Consider the following 26958-nt stretch of genomic DNA (forward strand, 5'->3'; position numbering starts at 1 on the left):
CACAGGAAGAAGGAAAAGCCGGGAAGTACAACAATGAATGGAAACCCAGGAAGGAGCCAGAAGAGGAGGGATTTGGAGGAAGAGACGTCAGCATTGAGGACTCTGGAAGACGCAGATCTGATGACAGGATCGGAGAAGAGGTGCCCTGAAGACGAATCGCTGACTGACCAAGAAACATTGAGGAACCCCACGAGAGTGGAAGAGACCAGCGAGGAAACAGAGAATTGGTCAGAGGACTGGTGGATGCCCCTGAGGTTGCTGTGAAGCCGCTGCAACTTGCGGCAGACATGGTGAGAGCTTCGGGAAGGGGGGAGGAGAGGGCGAGGGCAGCAAAGAAGGGTCTAACATGAATTCAGCCCTGCATGGTATTTGGTGCCAACACGAACCCTGAATTCAGCCCTGTACGTTAGGCTGTACATTTGTGCAGTTTTCCGATAACAGATTGTATGAGAAGGAAGCATCCCCGCATGATAGTTAATGTGCATGCCCTTCTCTTAAAACATATGCACGCAATGATGTGAAAGGAAATACCCCTGCTTGTTTTTTTTCTTTGTTTCCTTTTCTTTTTCATTTGCTCGGGCATTGTCCTGTTCTACGTTCACACTGTGACGCATGAGGAAATAGCCTCTTCCTTCATAAATCTCATGCCTGGTTCCATTTCTTATGTGCACCTGTCGTTCCAATTGGGATAAGGCTGTTCCTAAGCGAGGGGACTACAGTGAACCCTGAAAAAGAAGAGAACTAATTTGGACTGGCTCAGTTTGTTTGATGGTATCTTTCTTTACTTCCCTTTACCTCCACTTCCGGTGTGATGATGGTAACTAAGATTTAAGGATAGGGACACTCCACTTACCATTGCTTTCTTCTTTTTTGAGAGACTCTGGGGAAATGTCATCATGACCAGTTTGAGAGAACCTTCCTATAAAGAAGAACAGAGAAAGTGCCAGAAGAAAAACCACATGGAGAGTCCTTACGCTTTGCGATCAAATGGATTTTATTACTTTCAAGACTGTTTAATAAAAATTGGTCACAATTGAGAAACATAATAAGCCTCCCAGATTCGGTTTCCACCCATCCCTCCCACAATACTCTTCTAGTACAAAACCTATTCTAGACTCATGCACACACCCTTTACTATGGCACAAACTTGTGTGTGCAGCATTCAACCGCAAAATTCTGTGCCATTGCTAAAGAGGGGAAGAGAGAGCCATATCTCTGTAGATATGACGCTTTCCTGCTCCCTCCTCATGCCACACAGTGCAGCATATTTGGCTGCTGCACTGTGTTGCGTGAGAATTTAGTCAATCTATTCTGCGTGTCTGGTTAACTTGGAACATTCAAATTGTCGTTATAGTAATCTCTTATGTTTACTTGTCTCTTTGGCATGGTATGTTGGGGAAAACAAATGAAAAAGAGCCTTGAGGTCATGGCGAAGTCTTCTGTGGTCTGTCTGTCCATAATGTGCCTAGGTACATATATCCAGGACCAGTGCGCTTGGCAGCAAATGAAAGTAAAGTGGAATGGGAATCCTGCAATTGAGAAGAAGAACCTCAGTTTGCTTCAGTCCAAGGGGAGGTGTCAGAGCACAGATGAAGAAAGTGGAGCTATAATGATGAACATGTTTTGCATTTCGATGTGATGAGATTCTGGTAGTGCAACATGAGTGGTCCCTAGTATGACAAGATGGTGTGCACAGGAAAGCAGTTTAGCATATGATCAGGGAGGAAAGAGTGCCTTGGAGCAAATTGGGCAGTATTATGGTCAAGTTCATCCTGCGCAAGTAGGTTTTATAAACACTTCAATGCTCCCAGTCAAGATCCACTTGCAGTGGGGATAACTCTTTATGCAGCGGATGATGCAGAAAGATAGTTTATTAATGCATTATGACCTTTGGGATTGGATGTTGCAATGGCAGAAACACCCCAATCTTGTCAGTTCCTCTTCAGTTAGTCAGCAGTCCTTACAGCAGAGATTCATCCCAACTGACCAAGGTGTTTCTTCCAGCGAGATCAGGCACATAATTGGCTCAAAATCATTCTACATCCTTTTCATCAGCAATGGCTCTCTTCACATCGTGGAAATCTCACAACTGTCACTAGGTTTGTCATATAGACTTATAGTCCGTTGCCGAGAACTACATCAGTTTTAAAGGCCCTGAACCCGAGTTATTGGCCTATAATGAGGGAGTGGGCCTTAAATAATCAGCATACCCTGAGGCAGAATGGCTGTCAGACTGTTAAAATATTCCACCCACTAAGCCAGTGGTTCCCAAACTGTGCGTCGCAGCACCCTGGTGCGCCATCAAAACAAGCCTGGGGCGCCGCGAGCACTGATAGGAATTCGGTGCTTTGAAGTTTGAAGGGGTGTTTGAGGCACGTGCATGACTGAAATGAAATGGCGCAGCAACAGTTCTGTTCTGTTGAGTGTCTGTTCCCTCCTGAGGCGGAAGCCGGGAGGTGGTGTGGTGAATGCTAAGCCTTCTCGGCTTTTATCTTTCATGTGACTGATAGGAAAGCCAATATTTTAAAAGTGTTTGTGTTTTTAAGATTTACTTTAAAAACGTTTTCCGAATGCTACTTACCGATCTGTACTGTTATTGACCTGCCAGCTCCCCTAACCGCTAATACATCGATCCTCACTGCTGGTGCCCAGCCGATTTAGGGCTGAGGCACACAAACTCTCTGATTAGCGGTGGCCATTTTAGGTGGGTGGGAGGATTCCCCCTGCAGCGCTCTAGTCGCCGAGCCCTTAAAAGAGCTCAAGAAACAGACTTGAGCCTAGTTGAGTGTCTGTTCCCTCCTGAGGCGGAAGCCGGGAGGTGGTGTGGTGAATGCTGAGCCTTCTCGGCTTTTATCTTTCATGTAACTGATAGGAAAGCCAATATTTTAAAAGTGTTTGTGTTTTTAAGATTTACTTTAAAAACGTTTTCCAAATGCTACTTACCGATCTGTAGTGTTATTGACCTGCCAGCTCCCCTAACCGCTAATACATCGATCCTCACTGCTGGTGCCCAGCCGATTTAGGGCTGAGGCACACGAACTCTCAGCTTAGCGCGGCCATTTTAGGTGGGTGGGTGGATTCTAAGCATGGGCGAATTTTGCGAATCTGGCGTTCGCGAATTTGCGTATTTGCGAACTCGCAATCAGCAAAATCCGCGAATTCTCACGAATTTGCAGATTTTTTTGTTTTTATAGTGTTCGCAAGGGTTTCTGCCAGTTCGCGAGGATTTTGTACCAGTTCGCAATTGCGAACTTACTTGTCGGCACACAACGGTCGTGACTATGTTGTTTCTACGTCTGGTTCATCATCACAGGTTCACAGCACCCTCTGTTTCAACACTGCCACCCTCTGTTTCACCCATGCCACCCTCTGGTACATCAATGCCACCCTCTGGTTCATCATCATCACTGTAGATTATGGGGGGAAAAAGCAAGCACACCTGCCCTGCTTCAACTGACATGAATTAATTTGGGGTTAATTTATTAATGTGTCACTGTTTTAAAATTCCAGTCTGGCACCTGCTTCCTTATCTGTAATTTGCTTTCTGTTGCAGTGCAATTTTTTTTTCCAGGACCATTGTGGCTTACTTGTAGCTATTCTATGATCCGGCTGTGAGGGTCAGAGCAGCGTCATACAATTGTTGCAACTAGCAACTGAACTCTGGAGGGGCCCCAGTCAGGAAGCACTACAGGGAATGGTTACTAATGCTGAATTTGAACTTTTGCACCTGCTGAGTGCTTTCAGTTTAGCAAAACTTGTTTTTCTGCAGAACAGCAAATGTAATGCCCCAAACAAACTTACTTGTGAAAGTTGATTTCTAATCCAAAAGTGATCCAAAGAAAGTCAAAAGGCCTCAAATCCAAAAAAGGGCAGGCAAATGTCAACCTGAGGAGTTATTCTGATAAAAATCATCATTTTCAGAAGGTCTATGCTGCTTGCTAGTGGATTTCTTGTGCAGAATTGCAAATTTTGTAATTTCGCGAGTGCGAGATTGTTGCTGCCCGCCGCACCTACATGTTCGCAATTGCGAACTTACGCCGCACGCCGCAAAATTGTATCACCAAGAAAAAAAATCCGCTGCGTGCGAATTTGTGGATTTTCGGTAAATTCGCGAGCGTTCGCGGATTGCGAATTTACCGAAAATTCGCAAAATCTGCGAGCGGAACGGATTTTAGCCCATGCTTAGAGGATTCCCCCTGCAGCGCTCTAGTCGCCGAGCCCTTAAAAGAAACGGCAATGCCTCCGCGCAGCGGACGTGCATTGCAGGCGCGCCAGATCACCACCGGAGTCATGCCAGAGTCTGGCCCGTCTGCGCTGAGGACGGGCTGCTGGACGGTCTACACCATTTACTCACTACTCAGGAGTCGGATATATATACCACCCTGCTCTCACAACGACCTCCCCCCTTGCTATGCCACCATACCATCCCGCCAGAGGGTATACCTCTCCACAAATGTGGCTGTTGTTCCCCCATCTGTACACCCTAAATTATCTAGGAAGCGTCAGACTAAGGGTAGGTCCACCGAACCTCCGGCAAATTTTACTGTCTTTCTCATCAACGCCAGATCGCTGATTAAAAACAAGACAGCTTTCAATGATTTTGTCACACAGAGGCAGCCTTCCTGGGTTTTTATAACAGAGACTTGGGGCTCGGTTTCATCTGGCCCCGATCTGGTCGAGGCCATTCCTGATGTATATGCCCTGACCAGAATGGACCGGACGAGGTGCAGGGGCGGTGGATTTGGAATTTTGTGTAGGGATGGCCTCACTTGCCATATCAACCCCCTCCCATCCTCCACGGAGAACTATGAGGCACTGCACTTTATCATACAGTTAAATCCCTCTGCCTCCTTCGTTGGTATTCTCTGTTACAGGCCCCCTGGCCCTAGAACTAACTTTTGTCATAACTTATTTACACTGTTAGAACCGTTCATTAGCAGGTCCAATTTTGCTTTCCTCTGTGACTTCAACTTTTTTTTGGAATCACTCGAGGATAATAATACCAAAGCTCTTATCGAGGGACTCGCCTCCTGTGGGCTAAACCAACTCGTCGGAAGCCCTACCCATACTGCTGGACATACCTTGGATGGCATTTTTTCTAATGACTTTAGACTGACGACCGGATCCCCTATCCCTCTCTCCTGGTCTGACCATAAAGCAGTTCCTCTCTTTCTCAAGTTGACTTCCTCTGGTCCTGACCAAGCCAATAGGAAAGTATGGGAGTATAGACGAAAGTACAATAAAATATCAAACTCTACACTCTACCCCCTCCTGACTGATTTTCATCCTCTTTCTTTACCCGATGCTAATGAAGCTGCTCTAGGCCTGTCGGCTACCCTCTCCAATGCTGCACCCTCTAAAAAACACTATTCCGCTCGGAAATGTCCCTTGTCACCCTGGTTCTCGGAACATCTTAGATCATTACGGCAGAAATGTAGACAGAAGGAGAGAGCCTGGTATGCATGTCCTGACCTTTCAGGGAAAATCTACATAAATCTGCCCTGAGAGAATATAAAAAGGCCATAACTGAAGAAAAAAAGATCTATTTCAGCAAGGTTACCACCTCACTTAAATCATCCTGAGAGCTTTTTAAAGTCGTAGATTCTCTTTCAGTTCCTAAAACCATTGAATCAGTGAACGAGTCCCAGGAGCTCTGCAACAACATCGCAAGCTTCTTCCTCAGCAACATTTCTGATATTCATGTCTCTTTAACTTCCCTTAATATTGAACTAGATGCCAACAGTGCATTCCTGCCCCTTCCCTCTCCTTCCTTACACAATGAAACCCCTGAATTGGACCCCCCGTCTAATTTTTCTAAATTTCCACATCTGACACTTGACGATTTAAATCGACTCCTTGACTCTACCAAATCATCTTCTCCTCTTGATCCATGTCCTTTAACGATAATGAAGTCCTGTAGAGAGACGGTCCTTCCTTCTCTTCTGCAAGTTATGAACATGGCTTTAGATGAGGGGTCCTTTCCAACCCCTTGGAAATCAGCGGTTGTCAAGCCCCTTTTAAGAAACCTTCCCTAAACCCTGAAATCCTAAAAAACTTCTGGCCAATATCCTTGCTCCCCGCCCAAGCAAAGATACTCGAGGCCCACCTCAATTCTCATCTCACTACCTATCTGGAGACGATGGGCCTTCTTGACATCTCGTTCGTTCGTGGGTTTCGTTCTGCCCATAGCACCGAGTCTGCCCTCATTGTCGTAGCTAACAACATCCGCTCTGAAGTGGACAGAGGGCAGACCGCACAGCTGGTGCTACTTGACCTTACAGCAGCATTTGATACTCTATCCCCTTCCATCCTGGCAGACCGTCTGAAGGGGATAGGAGTAGGGGGAACTGCTCTGAGCCTCCTATCGTCTTTTCTCTCTCAGAGACAACAGAGGGTCCAGCTCTGTAGTTTCCTCTCCCCCTCTCAGGCCGTGCAATGTGGGGTTCCTCAGGATTCCTCCCTGAGTCCCTTGCTATTCAACATCTACGTAACCCTACTTGCTGAGGTAATAAGATCTTTTGGGTATCAAATACTGTCTTATGCAGATGATACCCAGATTATCATTTCCACCACCGCACAGGCCTCTGTGGCTGCCTCCAAATTTCGATCTTGCATGGAGGCAGTGTCGCAATGGATGGTGCGTAACTACCTAAAGCTGAATGGGGAGAAAAAGGAGGTCCTAGTCTTTGGAGGAATCCACGACATCTGGTCCGAAGACTGGTGGCCCCGCTCCCTGGGTGTCTGCCCTAAACCTTCCAACGTGGCCAGAAACCTTGGTGTCCTCATAGACCAGGCCCTCTCTTTCGACCTTCAGGTCAACAGAACAGTATCCACCTGCTGCAATACCATCTGCATGCTGAAAACAATTGCCTCCTTTTTGTCATTTGACGCTCGTAAGCAGGCTACAGTCGCCCTGGTATCTTCCAGGCTCGACTACTGTAATGCGTTATATGGGGGCATAAACAAGAAATCCCTACATCATCTCCAGATGGTCCAAAACTCTGCTGCTAGGATGGCCCTAATGCTGCCCAGGCTTACATCTGCAACACAAGCCAGGAAGGATCTCCATAGGCTTCCCATGCACGCCAGGATTTCCTTCAAACTCATATGTTTGACCCACAGGGCTGTGTTTGGATCTGCCCCCGAAGGTATAAAGACTCTTGTCAGTCTTTACTCTCCTAATAGATCCTTACGGTCATCCTCGCGAAATCTGCTTGTCATTACCAGATTCAAAAAGGCTAGATGGGGTGGACGAGCCTTTTCCACCCTAGCTCCCAAATTGTGGAATAATCTCCCTCCCGAACTCTCCAACCAACCCTCTCTGGCCATTTTTCGGAAACTTTTGAAGACTTGGCTCTTCTCTCAGGCCTATCATTAAAGCATCTTGGTTCTGTATGAATGTTTACGTATGCACTGCGCCTTGATGCCCGTTGGGCTAAGTTCGCGCGCTACAAATTAAATTTTATTCATTCATTCTTTCATTCATTCATTCATTCAGTAAGTAAGAAACTGAATCAGCCTGTGAACATAGCTGTATTCTCCACAGCTATAATGTAGTTGCTTCGATGGCTCTGCTAGTGGGAAGAGCTGCTCAGTTTAAGCTTTTAGGAATAATTTATATGTCAAAAGGCATGAGTCACTCGTCTAATGAGGTCATTTAAATTCCGGTAACAAATGTTTGTAGGATAAAATGGCAACATAGGACACCGAAGCTTTGCTTCAATAACAGAAATAAGGAAGTGCGAGCTCTTTGAAGTGTGCACACGTGGTAGAGTTCAGGGGAAGGCAGAGTATAAATGCATTTGAAGTGGGGCCAAGTCAGACCCTCCAGCTTATCACGGTTTCGCGGTTTGCAAAAAAATCACGAAATCGGCCGATCCGTGCAAATGCCGTGATATTTACACCAACGCCCGCGAAATCCGCCGTTTCCGTGAGCCGCCAATCAATGGAAAGGAGCAGGGTGTGTCTGTCTCCGCCGCTTCTTAAACTCCACTTCTTAAATGCCCATTCACACGATCCAGCATCCAACAGCGGCAAGGGGCGACGAGAGGAGAGGAACAACCAGCAGGAGAGCGGAGAGAAGGAAGGAGACCGGGGGAGAGAGAAGCGGCAGCGGACACGAGGAGAGCGGAGACATGACAACTCTTCTCCAGCCCCCAGCCCAGGAACACGGAAGCGGGAGCGGCACCCCGGCAAGCAGGAGACAGCCGGCGAACAGCGAACAGGTGCGTCCTTCACGCCGTACTTAATAAAAGTATTTTTTCCTTTTGTGGGGGCCCGCCGCACACGGGGCACGCGGCGTGCCCCGGGGGGCCAAAAATAATTTTCTTTACTTTCCTGTGGGGGCCCGCCGCACACGCGGCACGCGACGGGCCCCGGAGTGCCAAAAATAATTTTCTTTACTTTCCGGTGGAGGCCTGCCGCACATGGGGCACACGGCAGGCCCCGGGCGGCCAAAAATCCTTTTCTTTCCTTTCTGGTGGGGGCCCGCCACACACGGGGAACGCGGCGGGCCCCAGGCGGCCCAAATCCAGGTTTTTAACTTTGTTGTGGGGGCCTGCTGCACACAGGGGCACGCAGCGTGCCCCTGGGGGGCCCAAATTCATGTTTTTAACTTTGTGGGGGCCCAAATTCATCCTTTTAACTTTGTTGTGGGGGCTTGCTGCACACAGGGGCACGCAGCGGGCCCCGGGGGGCCCAGATTCATGTTTTTAACTTTGTGGGGGCCCAAATTCATGTTTTTAACTTTGTTGTGGGGGCCTGATGCACACAGGGGCACGCAGCGGGCCCCGGGGAGGCCCAAATTCATGTTTTTAACTTTGTTATGGGGGCCTGCTGCACACAGGGGCACGCAGCATGCCCCGGGGGGGGCCAAATTCAGGTTTTTAACTTTGTTGTGGGGGCCTGCTGCACCCAGGGGCACGCAGCGTGCCCCGGGGTGGCCCAAATCCATGTTTTTTAACTTGGTTGCACTGTACTGAATTTTTGTCCTGATTCTTGACCCTTTGTCATGAATTTTTACTTTCACTGTACTGAATTTTTGTCCTGAATCTTGACCCTTTGTCAGGAATTTTTACTTTCACTGTACTGAATTTTTGTCCTGAATCTTGACCCTTTGTCATGAATTTTTACTTGCACTGTACTGATTTTTTGTCCTGAATCCTGACCCTTTGTCATGAATTTTTACTTGCACTGTACTGAATTTTTGTCCTGAAACTTGACCCTTTGTCATGAATTTTTACTTGCACTGTACTGAATTTTTGTCCTGAATCTGTACCCTTTGTCATGAATTTTTACTTTCACTGTACTGCACTTTCAAGACAAGAGCCATCGATACGGGCATTATTGTTTTTACATTATAACCAGCAGCACAATACTGGTCTAGATTTGGAGTGCTCAGAAGAACTGAACATACATGGCCAAGATTAACATGCCTTTTAACCAAAACAAATGGGCTGAATTGTAAATAAACAAAATGTACATAGCTCCATGTTGGCAAATAACTCAAACAGTAAGATATCTGTGTTTGTTGTCGAAAAAAACCCAAAATAAAATGCCGCTAAATGCCGCAAAATTTTCATTTTTGTGGTTCTACATTTTTATTTTTGTGCCGCTAAATTTGCCAATCCATGCCGCTATATCTTGGGGGGTCTGCCAAGTAGAGAGTGGCCATATTTTACTCGAAGGCTACCTGCCTGTCTGGTAAGTACAAGAAACCTAATTTTTTGGTTGCATTTTTGGGTTGCAGGGGCGCCACCTGGCCACTCCCTACCTGGTACCCCAATTACACCACAGAACCCTGCCCGATCTGGCACTTACTCACCCTGATCGTGAGGCCTACCTTTCGCAGTGCCATCAACACTTCCCAGAGGTGGCGCAGATGTTCTTGCCAACTGGCACTGAACACGGCAATGTCATCCAGGTAGGCGGCACTGAAATCATCCAATCCAGCCAAAACCTGGTTGACAAACCTCTGAAAGGTGGCAGGGGCATTCTTCACCTCAAAGGGCATAACCCTGAATTGATAGTGCCCATCTGGTATGGAGAATGCTGACCTCTCTTTGGCCCCATCAGTCAAGGCGATCTGCCAGTACCCAGATGTCAAATCAAACGTGCTGAGGTACCGTGCAGCCCCTAACCGATCAATGAGCTCATCAGCTCTGCGGATGGGGTGCGCGTCAGTCCAGTAGTCCACACAGAACCGAAGTTCAAGTGTGGCACCAGGCGTGGCAGCCTTTGGGACCAAAACCACTGGGCTGGCCCAAAGACGGTTAGAGGACTCAATCACCCCTAAGGCAAACATCTTAGAGACTTCATCCTTAATGTAAGCTATGACCTCTTCAGTCACCCTGTAAGCCTTGTGCTTCACAGGAGTTCTGTCTCCAGTGTCCACATCATGGATGCACTACTCTGTGACACCAGGAATCAAGAAAAACAAATCAGAGAATTGTCCCAACAGTTGGAGACAATCGTGCTGCTGATCAGGGGTCAGTGTGGCAGAGAGGCTGACACCATCCACTGACCCATCTTGCTCTGATGCAGACAAGAAGTCAGGGATGGTTCTGTCTCCTCTTCCATTCCATCAGCTGTTGCTAGGAGCATGCCCACTTCGGACTTATCTAAGTGGGGCTTCAGGTAGTTAACATGTATGACCCGCAAAGGGTTTCTGGGAGACTGCAAGTTCACCAAATAGGTGACATCACTCCTGCACTCCACCACCTCAAATTGTCCGGTCCACCTGTCTTGGAGCGCACAATGCTCTACAGGGGCCATGACCCAAACTTTCTGTCCAGGCTGAAGCTGAATCAGAGTGGCATTCTGATCGTACCACCGATTCATGTCCTCCTGGCTGGATTCCAGATTCGCCAGAGCGAGTTGTCTGAATCGCCGAGTCTGGTTCCTGAAGACCAGCATGTAACTGTATACATCCTGGGGAGTTTTCCTGGGAGATTGCTCCCAGCCTTCCTTGACCAGACTCAAAGGTCCTCTTACCGGGTGTCCATACTACAGTTCAAAGGGGCTGAACCCTAGGGACTTTTGTGGGACCTCACGGAAAGCAAAAAGAAGGCATGGCAAGAGGACGTCCCACTTACGCCTCATAAGTTCCTCAAGACCCATAATCATGCCCTTAAATGGTCCGGTTGAATCTCTCAACCAGCCCAATACCTTGTGGGTGGTAAGGAGTGGTGAACTTGTATGTAACACCACACTCCTTTCACAGAGACTTCATATAAGTGGAAATGAAGTTTGTATCTCGGTCAGATACCATCTCTCTGGGGAACCCCACACAGGAGAAAATCCCCATCAGTGCATGACCCACCATGGGGGCCGTCACTGTCCTGAGTGGAATGGCTTCCAGGTATTGGGTAGCATGGTCCCACAAGACCAGGATAAACCTGTTGCCCATGGCTGTCTTGGGGTCCAGTGGCCCGACAATGTCAATGCCTACCCGTTCAAAGGGGGTACTGACTACAGGGAAAGGTTGGAGAGGAGCCTTGTGCTTCCTTCCACTTTTTCCACTTGCCTGGCAAGTTTGACAAGTCCTATAATGAGTATCTGAACTCTTCTTCTTCTTGGGCCAATAAAAGTGGGTTACAAGCCTTTCAAAGGTCTTGTCCTGCCCCAGATGTCCAGCTAAAGGCACGCCATGAGCCTACCCCAGTAGGAAGGTTCTGAAGCGCTGGGCTACCACCAGCACACGGGCGGACCCTGGCTCAGCAATCTTAGGCCTGCTACACAGGAGGTTGTTCTCCCAGTAGATCCAATGTTATCCAGACTGATGACCTGCTGCCTGGTTTGTGGCTTGTTGCCTCAAACCCACAAGAGAAGGGCACGTCCTCTGTTCTGCACAAAATTCCTCCCTGGAGGGCCCTCCTTCTTGCTGCCAATGGGTCAGCTCAAGTAGGTCCCCCTGTTCAGCAATTTGCTCCCCTGTAGGTTCCAGGGCATCCCTCTCAATGTCAGCCTCCTCCTGGCCAATGGAAACAATGGGGCTGGTTTCCCGTGCTACTTACCTCTTCTAATTAAGGCAGGTTACTGGGCCATACTTTCAGGCTCCAGGACCTCTTGAACACCCTTGGTGGCCATAGACCGAGTGGTCACACGTGCCCACTCAGGCAGACCCAACATCTCTAACTGAGCCTTCTTCTCCACCTTAGCCCAAGGAGAGTTTTCCAAATCATTGTCTAACAGACAATCAACAAGAAAGGCTGGCCTCACAGACTGATTTGCATATAGCCATGTCTGAACTGGGGTGGCAGAGTGGGCTAAAGAACGGTGATGGATTAAACCCAGATCTTTTGACTGGGTGTGAGTGTTTGATTGATTCAGATACTCCGTCCATCACCACCCCCTTTTGTACCACAGTATATAACCAGCAAAACATATCAAAAACCGAGGAGGCAATCAGTAAAACTGGAAGGGAGACTCATGCTAATGATGCCAAGTCTAACAAAGTTGTTGTAATGACTTGCGTTGTAATGGAACGTGTGGTAACAACGCGTTAGTTGTAGTGCCTGTGTTGTAATGGCACTGCGTTGTTCTTTTTGTGTTGTAAACGCTGTTTCCCGAATAGGACTTGCAAAGATAGGTAGTGGCCTCAAATCGAGGTTCTCTTTCTGCTTTTGAACAATCTGACTGACAATACTGTATAAACACAGCCACAGGCTCATATATGACCATCTTCAAATATTGTTCTCATTGATCATCAGATGGAACTATGGTACTCAGAGTGTTACAAGTAGATGATACTATCCCAATAAAACAATCAGATAAAAGTGGAAATGCAGCTATATTTTCTACATATGTGAGAGAAGCATATAGACTTCTAAGCGATAAATGTTATTACGTTAATTCAATGAGAATATGACTGCTTATCCACAGGAAAAACCCTAATCCTTTAATTGAGTTTTGGATAAACAATAAGACTATTGCTGACCAACATGAATGCTATTTTTGACAACATCCTGCTGTTTCAGCTCTATGTTTCTTTCCTAAGACACACAAGTCATTATTCTCACTCAGGGATGAGCTATTGTGAAAGTTAAACATGAAACCAAGGTGAGCAAACAACAAAATTCCAGAGAGACATTGGAGCCTTTAATAATGTAAGAAGATGCTTTGAGATGCTTCACATGGAAGACATGAAAGGAATCAGCCATAGGAAAAAATAGTGTTTACAAATGTAACTAAGTTCTGACATTAATTCTTCTCCTAATAGTCGTCAACTTGAAATTACTGCTCTGACTGACATACGAGGAAGAGTGAATTTTTTTTTAGATGAGTTTCTTCTGCTATGCCAAAGACTTGAAGAGGAAAGAAGGTATAGGCTTAGAGGTAGCAAGCACAAAGTAAGAAGAGTCAGAGAAAGAGCTGCCAGTGACACAAGTCAGTGTAGAAGTTGGACTCAGACAGAAAGAAATATATGTTCCTGTCTAGGTGCCAAAAACTGTTAGATCAAAATAATACAGTAGCTAATCTATTACACAGAGGGACAAATTTACAAAGACGTCCTCTGATGTAGCTCAGGTGCCAAAGATGTAACGCTGCATTACTTAAGAAGGAGCGAGCATAAAGGGCTAATCCTACTAAGTTATATACATTTTTTTTTGCAGAGTTATATATATTGCAAACTCGACACTAATCCGGTATAAGGGCGATTTAAATAGCAACAGTTGCATTCCATGAGATCACATTCAGTTTTTTAGGCACAGGGAGATTAAGTGATTTGCCAAGAATCACAGGATGTTCAGCGTCATTGCCGAGACTCAAACTCAGTTCGCCAGATTCAAGGACAACTGCCTTAGCCATTAGGCCAACTCCTGGCACAGTCTTGCTGTTTCCATGGTGCTAGTGCACAATGAGGATGCCTCAAGCCATGCACACACATTTGCACAATAGTACAAAGGTGTGTGGATCATGTCTAGCCTAGGGTCTGCATAGGGATTTGTACTAAAAGGGTACCCTTCCAATACAAAATACTATGCCTAGACAAACTTTAAAACTATTCCCACTTTAAGTGAGTTCAGCACTGGAAGATTAAAAGCCATTCTCCTTTTCATGTCTGCTTCGAAGAGGTGTTTTATTTGGGCGAGAAACCTTATCTGCTATTGTTAGTAGTGATGGAGCAAGGATTCGCATACGAAGCGACTTGCTCGTACTCATGAACCTCGAATAACAATAACGAAGTAACCAGCCTGTTTGTTTTACTAATTTCGCACATCTTACATTTACATGGGGTATCCGAGAGAAGCTTGCTAATGTGTTTTCTAAACCTAATACGCTTGCATCTAATATGGCTGCTACTACGCGGGAATTTCTACTGCGCATGTGTCTGTCACACCCACGTGACATGACGTACTCGCAGCTTTGGAGGGAACCCTGTTGCATCTGCGCACTAGTGCTAAAATGGCTGTTCTGTGTTCTCACATGCGAGAGGCTTGCACTGCTGCTTTTGCTAAGCTGTTCGTTCTGCTTAATCCTAATGCTCTAGTATTATTATAAAGTAATGGGTATAGTGTAGAAATTCATGGTATACAGTGTAATCATTTACTTTTATGTTCTAAATTGTTTCCTTTTACTTTTCATGTATCACATTCTTTGGGCCTGGAAGGTGCTTACTACTCCATCTTGGAAGTCCTTTCTGCGCATGTCACCCTGTGGAGGGAGATTAACTCTGTGGCATTGAAACCCAGACAGATGGCAGCAACAGCCAAGATGCGCCTGGGAAGACGAACCTTAACCCAGCCAGAAGGAGCTGAACTGTACTAAAAATTATTACAATGTATTAAATGCTATATTCACCATTGTTAACCGAAAGGCATATGTCATGAGAACCTGAATATGTAATGGGCGTAGGCAAAATTTAAATAAGGAGACTGAGAAAGTTCAAAATTTAGGTGGTGTGATGACCTGTCCTTCTCTCCCTTGTCCAATCGAAAATGGGATCCTTACACTTGCAACATTAGGGGGTGGTACACTGACCTGAAAAACAGTATAATTAGCTTAGGTTTAGCTAGAGAAATTGTCCAACTTGTCTGAATAGCTGACCTGTCACTGACCCAACGCACTCAATAGGTGACTAAAAGCAGAGAGCTACGGAGCACTCTGTATGGAGGTTTGAGAACCCAATCGGGGTTTTGGGAAGTGAAAGTGCTGGTGAAGCACTTTGTTGGTGAAATCTGTAACCCAATCAGGATTTAGGCAGATTCCTTGCAGAGAGGGAGTAGCGCAGGCGTTGCAACCGAAACTGCGGGTGCTGGTCTTAACCTTTGGTGATCCGGTTCTGATCCAAATTCTGGGGTTATCCTGTCCTGATGGTCCATGAGCTGCACCTGCTTGCCTACTGGCACTGAAGTCTTTGGGGTTTCGCCTGTCCTTTTCCAACTGACCCGTGGCCAGGGTTGGTCTTCACACTATTCTAGGTAAATATACATCTGTGTGGGTAATTGTCTTTCTAAATCGCGTCCTATTCTTTACCTTCCCTGAAATTTGCAAAGCTTTGATTGCATATGTTACTCTTCTTTCCCCGTCCCTTTTAAATGAGACTTAGCATGTATTGTTGTTGTTAGTGTTCCACTTTTCAACTCACCTTTAGTCAAATGCTAAATGTTTCTATATTAGTATATGTTTCTTTTCTCACCCTTCCTTTAAGGAGATAAGCTGAATTTAGAGTATGCTCCAAATCTTAGATTTCCCTATAGTTATTGAGCTAAAATCTGAATATTCAAATTGCATAAGTTGTGTTCTCCTTTGGGTTTGGTATGTTCCCTTTCTTTACCCTCCTTTAATCAAGTTGTGAAAGTATACTTTCTAAAATTAGCATGTTCTTTGTTTCTACCTTCCCTTTATTTCAAGTTTGCTAAATGGTTGGCATAATCTTTTACATAGCTATACACTGTTTCTGATCTTGGTTATTGATAGTTTGATTGCATTTAACCTGTGGCTTATGACTTTTGATCATGATGATTAGATAAAGAATTTGAACCTACCCTGAGTCTGTGGTTATTATATAAATACAAATGTTATGGTATTTTTTGAGTGCCTTTCCTTTAATTGAACTCCCTGATTCATCGTGTTTAGGTATCTAGTGACAAGGATTTGTAAATTACTGGTATAGGAATTAGTATAAACACAAACTGGTAGTAGAGCGTGTGTCACCTGTCTGGAGTAATAAAATTGATGTCCTTATTTCCGAAATTATGGGCCCTTATTGGTAAGATCCTAGTCTGGTGACCTGCGCACTCTATCAGTTTATTTCCTGATAGCAGAAGTATGGTTAGGGATTAGTTAAAGATAGGTAGTCAATTAGTTAGTAGGTTAAAGTTCATATTTCATTGATCGATCAAAGGTGGGATTGTATTATTGAAATGTTTATTTGATGCTGCTATACTGAAGTTTATGTATTAACCAAAATCGTTCATACCTGTTATATGTCTTGTCTTGAATCCCCGGGGCTAGAATAGCGGGTGGTAAATAGAAGCCACCTCGCGTTGAGGTCACTTACCTGAAGGTAGTTAGTTCATGGTTGGGCAGAACCGGAAGCACTATTTAGGGTTTTTTGTATGAATGTATGAATAAGTGATAGCAAAGAGTTCGCTGGAAAAACTTCTATTGTGATTTAACCTAGTAAGGGTCACACGGAAGGAGTAGCAGGTTCGTCTGAGCTTCATTGATAGCAAAGGGGTTCGCTGGTGAAACTTTGGCCTCAGTGTATATCCCGGAGTGGATGAGTCTGGAGGAGTAGCAGGTTCTCTAATGCTTGTGTGAAGGGAAGGCGGAAAGGTTCTACTCTAAGTGTATGAAAAGTAAAAGGAAGGGATTTAGTTGCAGTGAAATATTTCTTTCCTATCTAGTCACTCGGGTACAGTGGCGAATGTGTTTCCGTTGTTAAATATTAAAATCTGCACATTAAAACAAAAGAATTTAGTTTTCGAATTACCGTGTGAAGGAGGGAGTCAGTCACGGAGCTGCCCCTGACGTCACTCAGTGCCGCGCTGGTATTGGTCAAGACAGCGGGTGTGTCGCTGAGATAGCATTGTAAAGGAGGGGTGAGCGCAGGAGCGTGAGAACTCATCTCACCGATAGGCCGCGCACCCATTGGTTGAAATTAGTTGAAACCCCAGTGTTGGTTGGTTGTTAATAAATAAAAGATGCGCTAGCATTGCAAGCATTTAATAAACAGAAATTAAGCATTTTTCGTGCATTTTGAATTTATGAAATATATGTGGTATCCAAGTCATCTAGAAACTCGACCTGATCCCAGATACTTAGGGTTTGCTAAGGACCAGATGTTAAGAGGCAGACCTTACAATATGTACGGAAGTAAGACAAAAATGTCACTTGTTGACAAAGTTAGAAATTACTTTAAAAAAGACAAGCCCATTAAAACTAGAGAAGGAGTCATTATTCCACCAACGAATACTCCTGCATCCTTCATGATGTTTGACAGGGGATACCATTCCTGTGTATGGTTAGAAAACTGGGTGGAATACACAAAAGATGATGGAATTCTAGCATTTCCCTTAGAAGGCACCTTTAATGGAAGAAATGTGTTTAATTTAAGGACCCGAATGAATGATTTACATCCCAGACCTAGATTAACGCGATATGAGCCCCTAGAAAAATGGGAGATTGAGGCTTTCGAGCGAAACAAACCCAGAATTGATAAAGGACTGAGTAAATTTTACCCAAAGGTTCCATGAGATTCCAAAGAGAAACAAATGAAACAATGGAGACAGATATTAGTGGGAGGGCTTTACCCAGTTCTAACTGTAGAGGAGCCTGTGGGAGGGAAAAGGATTGAGAAAACTAAACATTTGATGACTAGTGGTGATTCAGATGATGATTACATGGAGAATTTAGTAATGAAAAATCCACCACCCTACAACGAAGAAACGAGAATAGTAAATCCGAATAACCCGTTCGTTAGCCCACCTTATAATGAGGAGTCAAGCGCATCGAACCCGACTGCCCCGTTTTTAAAGCCACCTTTAATTCCGCAAGTGATACGTGAGACCTCCATCGAAAGGGTATTACAAGAAAGAGAAAGAGAAGCTTTAAATAAACAGAGAAGTGAGTTAATTCAGACAATTTCCCAATTAAATACAAGTCCTGAGGCTTTGACAATTCCAGTGACTATTGGCCCAGTTGTTCCTTTGTATGGAGATAAACAAGCTAGTCCAAAAGCTCCTGTTATAACTGCATCAGTAATACAGTCAAGAAAAGAGTCACTGATAGTGGATGATCAAGCAAGTGAATGTGAATCAGTGATATCCTTAATGGATTTACCAATAAGGGAACCTGAAGGTGGTTCAATGAGGAAAACCACTCCTTTAACTTCAAGAGAAGTACAGATGGAGACTTCCTCAGGTACGAGAAGTGCCACTGTCGTAACTCCTGAAGAGATAGACAGATGGACACGAGAAATAGAGAGACCAAAGACACAGCCCAAGCCATTAGACATATATAAATTAAGGATTGAAATGAAAGAAATTATGGCAGGGAATGTAGGATTGGAAAGATTAAATACCCTTAGTGAAGATGAATTACTGTTTATCTGTAAAAGCATCACTAGAAATACAAAGGTGTTTCACAAAAAATTAATGGACACAGCAGCTAGCATGGGAATCAACATTGGTAAATCTAAAGTATTGCAGAAACCCTACCGAGTAGAATTCTCTGATACAGATTTAGAAAACATGAATGTGTCAGGAAAAAAAGTGCAGATCAGAGAGATAATGTATTTAATGAAAAAATGGGGAGAAGTAGAGTAATGGAAAGCAAGACGGGCAAAGAAAAAGGAAGAAATTCGATCAAGACAAATTACTTCAGAATATGTTTTAAAAGAAGCAGAAAAGGTAGAAAAATTATGTCCCATGCGAGAGGTACCAGGTGGAGGCTATGTGCATGTTCCATGGTCCCAACAGGATATTTTGTCATTTACAAATAATTTCTCAAAACTTTGAGAAAAGCCTGCAGAATAGTACCAACAGGTTGAGATATTTGTAAAGGTGTTGAAGTGGCTTTTGAAAGAATTAGATGGCTTATTTGACATTGTAGTTCCCGTAGATTTGTGAACAGAATGCAAAGTAGCTGTTGATTGGCCTAGTGATGAGTATCCAAGAGACCCTGGCAGAGAATCGAAAGAAGATGCATCGCGGAAAACGAACCACATTTTCCACAGTCCTTAGGGGTGATCCCGCTGGTGTGTGAGTAGTGTGCGACCCCACCCCGAATTGTAATGTTACAGCTCGCTCGAGCAGCTGGCTGACGAGCCTGGGACCCCGCACCTGCATGCCTGAGTGTTACTAAACCTGGCAATATTTGGCAGCCACCGGCAACCCCAGAAGATGGCCTAATCCCTGCTGATGAGGGGTAAATACCCCGAAACACGTGTACAGGGATGGCAAAGAGAGCGAAGATAGCAGAGAATCGAAGGAAGATGCATCGCGGAACACAAACTACATTTACCACAGTCGTTAGGGGCGATCCAGCTGATGTGTGAGTAGTGTGCGACCCCACCCCGAATTGTAATGTTAAAGCTCCCTCGAGCAGCTGGCTGATGAGCCTGGGACTGCGTACCTGCGCGCCTGAGTGGTACTAAACCTGGCAACATTTGGCAGCCACCGGCAACCCCAGAAGATGGCCTAATCCCTGCTGATGAGGGGTAAATACCCAGAAACACGTGTACAGGGATGGCGAAGAGAGCGAAGATAGCAGAGAATCGAAATAAGATGCATCGCGAAACAAAAACTACACTTACCACCGTCCTTAGGGGCATCCCGCTGGTGTGTGAGTAGTGTGCGACCCCACCCCGAATTGTAGAGATATTTGTGAAGGTGTCAAAGTGTCTTTTGAAAGACTTAGATGGCTTATTTGACATTGTAGTTGGCAAGCTAAGCCCATAGGTGAAGTCATGAAATATGCAAAATATTGTGAAGATGAGTTAGAAAACAAACGGAAAGAATTGAAAGAAAAGGTCATGTGGGCACAAGTAAAATTAGCAGAACACCAAGAACAACAGTTGAATCAGATGACTACTAATCAGAATAAGGGCGCTGGAAGTGGGGGAAGGCCAAGGGGAAAATTCAATAGGGAAGATGCGAAAAAGAAGTTTCCCTGTTACGGATGTGGCAGGTTGGGACACTGGAAGGACGAGTGTAAGGCTGTGCAGAATGGTAATGTGCAAAATAATGATTTAAATCCACAGACGCGATCGATGAAACACTAATGTGTAAGGAAGCAAGATGGCGGCCGCTACTGCAGCCGTGTGAGGAGCTGCGTTTGTTTCCGCCCGCTAGCCGACCCGACCTGGCTTGTTCAGCGTTGTTTTTCCACATCGACGTATGTGATTCCTGGGACTCTCCGAGGCGTGGTGTTTGTGGGAGAGAGACCAACCTGCATCGTTGCTGGAAAACTCACCAGGACTGTCCGCTTTCTCCGGCCGTGATTCAGGCGGGATCCCAGCGCTTCAGCATTTCCACGCTACAGCGTTTCAGTTCTGCTCCACCTATCCGTCTGTGCTGCCGCGTAGTGTGCGAAAAACCTGCTACAGTGTATCGAAGCAGGAAAGCTGTTTGAAGTTGCTTTGTTGCAATAGTGTTGCCGATTTTCCACGGCGTTCGGACTTACTGCTGTATTGAGCGTGAGGACGCGAGCTAAACCGATTCAAGGTGATTTAAGGCGTCTTTGCTGGGAAAGCTCGGAGAAGGCGGTGGGGCCATGAGATCAAGATCATAGCGTTTTCAGCTGTGTTTACTTTCCTTTACGTGGTGTTTGAACTGGTCGTTGTCTGGAGCGTGAGGACGCGATTCAAGGCGTTCTGGCAGGTGAAGGCGGCAAGAACTGTGAGGCTAAGATCAGGGGACTGATTTGGAAAGTCCTTTGAAGTTATTACTGCATTGTAGCAGTTTCCTGAGCTTCCACAGAAAAAATCAAACGGTGAGCGGATATATTTTTGCTGAGCCTGTTATATTGCGGTGTGTGAATATCTTTTCAGCAGCAGGCAATAACTGATAAGATATAACTGACATCATTGAAAGAACAATTTCTATTTTTCAATTAATTAATTGAGAATTCAACTATGGCTCCTAAAGGCAGAGTAACTAAAAAAAACACCACTAACTTGGCTAATTATGCAAATACCACCTCAGGTGTTGCTGAGACATTAACTACTGCAACAGTAACAGACCCAGAAAATCGTAATTCACAACCAAATGGCACTACGAAGGAGCCCATTATACCTGATCTATTAAAAAAAAAAGTTACAACTAATCCTAACAAAAGCATCATAAATGAGCTGACTCCCTCTAAGGTTCTACCACGTGCTAATTCTAAAAAAACAGATGCAAGTTACCCACCCAAATCTCCTGCTGTTGTAGCTCTAGATGAGGAAGGAGCTGGAGTAAGAGGGGGAGTGAATGATGACGCATTATCTGAACTTTGCCTTGCTGTAGAGGGAGTTAGAGTCTCGCCCAAGCTGAATGAACAACAAGATGCAGAGTCTATAGAATCAGGGGGCCAATTTTTTTCAATGTCTGATGTATCAGTAACATCGGAAGGAGACCTTGATGAAGAACTTTTAAGCGAGGGGCATCTTCTTGAAAAAGACTGGGCGGATGATTGTAATCAAATCTCAGAAGAAGATATGCTTGGGTCTGATTTTTTAACCAATGAAGGAGTCCCTAATACTGTTCGCAAGGTCATAGAGGCAAAAACTAATGAGAATATAGGTGCCAAGAGCCAACCTCAATGGGATGGGGCTGGCGTGTATAATGAAACTGATCATGAATCGCTAGAATTATTAGCGGAAGATGAGGAGATTACACTAAAATCCATATATAAGTTACAGACGTCAATGTACCGTATGATCATGACTCATAGAGAGGAAACTAAAGCTGAGGGTCTCCGGACTCAAGGGGCAGTACGCAAACTCCAGAATGTTGTTCGGCGATTGGCTAAGTCTAGTACGGATACCAATCTGAGAGTACAGGAAACTGAAACGCGCATTTCTGCGGTAGAGGATGAGCTAACTTTACAAAAAAACTCAATCAAAGACTTGGATAGTACTAGACAAGATGTTGACTGGAAATTAACTGATTTAGAGAATCGTGCACGTCGTAACAATTTACGTATTTTGGTAGTTGCAGAAAAATCAGAAGGGAAGGATGTTCGACGGTTTGTCGTAGAGATGTTTTCAGATGCCTTTCAGGATCTTAAAGGATGGGACTGGGACAAGGAAATCATAAGAGCTCATCGCTTTCCTTTTAATCAAAAACTTGATCAGGAGGGGAGGAATAAACATCCAAGAGCTATTCTCATTTGTGTGCAGAACTATCTTCTCCGGGAGATTCTATATGACCTGGCTAGGCCATCAAAAACCAGAAAAGGTTTGGGGCACGAATTCTTTGTCAGACCAGATTTTTGCTCTGCAACGGTTCAACAACGCTGGAGACTTAAACAGCTAATGGCACCTATGCAAGCTAAGGGGGGGCAAACCTTCTTACTAAACCCAGCTAAGCTTAAAGTTGTGCGTAAGGGAAGAACCGTATTTTTTGTTTTGGAGATCAAAGCACAACAATTCTTAGAAATTATGTAATATTGTCTTATAGGATAGAAGCTAGGGATAACAATGTATCTAGTCTGAATGGGCCAACCCCCTAGCAGTGTTGTATGTTATTAACTCTCTTTTTTTTCTGCCTGATGCATTCTATGTATTTTTTCAGGTTGGACTGGCCTGGGCGGAACTCACAGCCCATACTCACTTACCATCAATGAGGGCACTAGCCCTTACGCTTCTGGTGGGGGGAGTGCTGGGGAAAGGGAGGGGTGGGGGGGAAGAGTGGGGGATTGTGGGTGGGAAGATTATTTTTTTGGGGTGCAAGGTCATACAGCTGGAAGATGTATTCATTTTGTGTTCAAGATCCACTTACGGCAGGTGCCGAATTTTGGAAATTATTGTTAATGTATCTTTGTTTATGCAAGCTTATCCTAAAAATGTTACATTATGGCTATATTGTCGATATGTTCCATCAATGTATGTGGCTTAAATGATAAAAGAAAAAGGGGTATAATGGCTCAGATGCTAAAAACTATGCGGGTGGATCTAGTCTGTATACAGGAGACTCATATTGCCTGGTCTAATAGAGGGAGTTTAAGAGATCTCGGACTGGAAGTGGTAGGGTGCTCTCGTCAGAATTCTACAATAAGAGGGGTTGCAATTCTTAAGAGATATGGAATGGGGGAAATAAAAAAATTTAAAGAAGATTCATTGGGACGATGGGTGATTGCTGAACTTAAATATGGAGGACTGATTATTACTATATGCTCAGTATATGCATCTATTATGGATGATCCCACCGCGCTTAATCATCGAAGTGTAGAATTGGCACAATGGTCTTCCAATATTATATTATGTGGAGATTTTAATCTACATTTGGAAGAAACATTCGACATTCATAGTAACACTCCATATAAGGGCAGGAAGAAGAAGGTATTTACAGCACTTAAAGGGATCATCCAAGAATATAGACTATATGATGTAGGGCATGAGAAAAGGGCAGGGATGTTCGGGTACACTTTTTTTTCTGCTCCACATCAAAGATTTTTTAGATTAGATTATTTCTTTGTATTTAGGGGCTTATGCAATGACCTAGCTCAAGTGGAATATGGGGTCCTTCCAAAAATTATCTCGGATCATAATCCTTTAATGCTTAAGTTTGAACTGAATATTTCTAATACCCCTCGTTCATGGTCTTTTGATCGTAAACTACTGTACGACCTATCTTATATTGATCATATGAACACTTGGATCCCAGAATTTTTCTCTATCAACAAGGGCACTGCTTCTCCTGAAATAGTCTGGGATGCTTTCAAATGTGGGGTTCGGGGTGAAACATTGAGTTATTCAATAAGCAAACAAAAGGAAGCTAGACTGAAAGAAAGTTCTGAAGTTAAAAATCTTAGATCCTTAGAAATTCAACTCATGCAAGCATGCAACCAAGGATTACCTACTGAAAGTATTATAAAGAAATTAACAACTCTGAAAGTTAAGATATATCAACGATTTGCCACGAAGTTTGCGCAACAAGTCTCTGCCTTCAGGACAGAGATTTACGAAGAAGGAGAAAATTCTGGTAAACTCCTGGCAAAGAGGGCGAGACAAAAAGCGACATTTGCTAGTATCAATAAAATAAATAATCATACAGGGACGACTGTCAGCAAATTAGAAGATATTCTTAGAGTATTTAGTGATTTTTATTCCAAGTTGTATACTGACGATGATCGCCCCGATTGCTCAGATCAGATTAGTCAGTTTGTTGACTCAGTTTTGAATTTTACTTTATCTAATGAAGACAAGGAGAAATTAGATTCACCATTTACTTGGGAATAGGTTGAACTTTCTCTAATGTCGCTAGCTTCAGGAAAAGCCGCAGATCCGGATGCCATTCCTGTAGAATTTTATAAATTCTTTAGGAATGTTCTAAAACTAGAATTACTGGATTTATGTTTGAATGCACAGCAAGGTAACGCCCCTCAATCATGGCATGACTCTATAATTACGGTGTTTCTTAAAAAAGGCAAGCCTCCGTTATCACCCTCATCTTTTCGTCCTATTTCACTTATAAATACCGACAGTAAAATCTTTTCTAAAATTTTAGCGTTACGACTAGCTAAGATTATTTCCCCTCTAGTTTCTATTTACCAATATGGCTTTATTCCTGCTAGAGATACTGCCGATCATATTTGGCGGGTGATTTCTTTTCTGGATTGGTCTCAAGCAACTCGGTCTAATATTGGACTCATATTTCTAGATGCTGAGAAAGCTTTTGACCGTGTTGCTTGGGACTACCTTTGGGAAATCCTGTCTAGGAAGGGATTAGGACAAGGCATTATAAAAGCCTTAAAAACGTTGTATATTTCCCCTAGAGCATATATCCGCATCAATGGGCATTTATCCTCACCTTTATTAATCACTAGGGGCACCCGACAGGGATGCCCCTGTTCTCCTCTACTTTTTGCTTTTTATATTGATCCGTTAATTAATCGTTTTCTTTTAGAACCTAACATTAAACCTATACACTTAGCCAATATTAACTACCGAGTTCTAGCTTATGCTGATGATATTGTGATTATTACTACGGACGTTCAAACAGCTTTACCTACTATTGATGAGATAGCTAAACAGTTTGGGTTCTTTTCTGGCTACAAACTCAATTTGGAAAAAACACAAATCCTTTGTTCAGGAGAAAATCCACCTGCAAACATTCCCATTACTCCAGAAGTCACATACTTAGGAATCAAAATCTCTTTACCCATAGAAAAGGTACCAGAACGCAACCTAAACCCTACAGTAACCCAAATTAATACTTCACTGCAGCGCCTGGATCATCTACATTTATCTCTCTTTGGTAGACTTAATATTTTAAAAATGCTGATTTTACCAAAAGTATTATATTTTTTTCGCACAATACCATTAGATTTTTCACTGCTTTCCTTTAGAAATCTAGAGAGAACTATTTTCCGATTTCTATGGGGTTATAAACGCAATAGGAAAGCCGCTAAGAAAATGATTCTTAGCAATGAATGTGGCGGATGGAATGTCCCTTATTTTCTTTTTTATTATTTTTCTGCCGCTTTTCAATACATTGGCCCCCTAATTTTGGGAGAGAGAGTGGAACTGCTGGATTGTCAGACTCCATCAATTTATCAAATGATCATGGGTGAGAAAGTCAAGGGCAGCTTTTTGAGAATGGTAGAGCCCAGTTATCACAAGAAAACTAAGTATAAGATACTGAAGTCAGCTTTTGGAATCTGGCAAAAAGTTCGAAAACATATAAAACTAAGGAAACTTAATTTTTATACTCCCCTTACATCAAAGGATCTATTTCCAGAAATTTTCCATGATTTAACCATGTACAGATGGCAGCAGAAAGGAATAAGGTATTTGGGTGACTTATTTTATAATGATCAAGTGGTTTCATTTCAGGATCTAATGAATAATTTTTCTGTGGGAAGAAATGATTTTTTTAAATTTCTTCAACTTCGTAGCTTTCTGCAGAATCCTCCTTTAATTCCTCCAGTTAAAACTCCATTGTGAGGGCTTTTGCAAAAAAAAACACCCGTATAGGAGTTATTTATTTAAGTTTAATGCAGGAATATGGGAATGACTTAGGTCAATGTCAGTTGAAATGGGCTAACAGTTTAGGTATATCAGATGTTGATACTTTATTGTCGATTAAAATGGCTGCATAGTGTCTTATAACCGGGATGATGAAATCCCAACATTTTATGTGTATTCACAACCTTTATTACACTCCAAGTAAAATTGTTAAATGGAGTACGACTGCAGGTACGACCTGCAGTCGGTGTGGGTTATATGCAGCCGATGAATTACACATGTTTTTTTCTTGCTCTAAACTTTCAATGCTGTACCAACATATTGAATCCTTCTTATCTATTATTTTGAAATGTGAGATTAAGATAACTCCCGAATTATTATTACTTGGTATAGACCATACTGTTACTAGGCCCAGATCAATTTCCTATTTCCTCTTTCTTTGTATGGGTGAAGCTAGATCATGTATTACTAAGGAATGGATTAGCCCCGATCCCCCCACGTTTTTATGTGGCGGGAAAAATTATTATTTATGTACAGCATAGAATCTGCTATATATAAGTTAAAGGGGGTTAAAAAAAGAACCATGGGGGAAAAAATTTGGGCACCAATTGCCGAGTGGATCTAATCTAATTTGTTTTATTCCTTGACCTATTTTTCTTTCTTTTCTTGTATTTTGTCAAAAATTGTTACATATTTGTAGTACATATTGTGTTATTTTGTCTATTATGTTTTGCTGTATTTCCTTGCAATAAAACAATAAAACTATAAAAAAAAAAATCCACAGACGCAGCCTGTGGTACAGTAGAAGACCCCGCAGCAGGTAACACAGAACCAGATAC

The 26958-nt window shown here is 43.7% G+C and overlaps 1 protein-coding gene across 2 annotated transcripts in view; it reads right to left on the reverse strand.

Moving 5' to 3' along the window:
• LOC147711505 (acidic phospholipase A2 CTs-A3-like) overlaps positions 1 to 26958 on the reverse strand; it is a 129382-nt gene that overhangs the window by 80035 nt on the left and 22389 nt on the right. For both annotated transcript variants that reach the window (XM_086922197.1, XM_086922196.1), the window contains one exon: positions 854 to 919. In XM_086922197.1, the coding sequence (XP_086778323.1) occupies positions 854 to 919 (66 nt within the window). The remainder of the gene's footprint in view (positions 1 to 853; positions 920 to 26958) is intronic.

Source organism: Lissotriton vulgaris, chromosome 5 (genome assembly GCF_964263255.1).
Source record: "Lissotriton vulgaris chromosome 5, aLisVul1.2, whole genome shotgun sequence".
NCBI lineage: Eukaryota > Metazoa > Chordata > Amphibia > Caudata > Salamandridae > Lissotriton > Lissotriton vulgaris.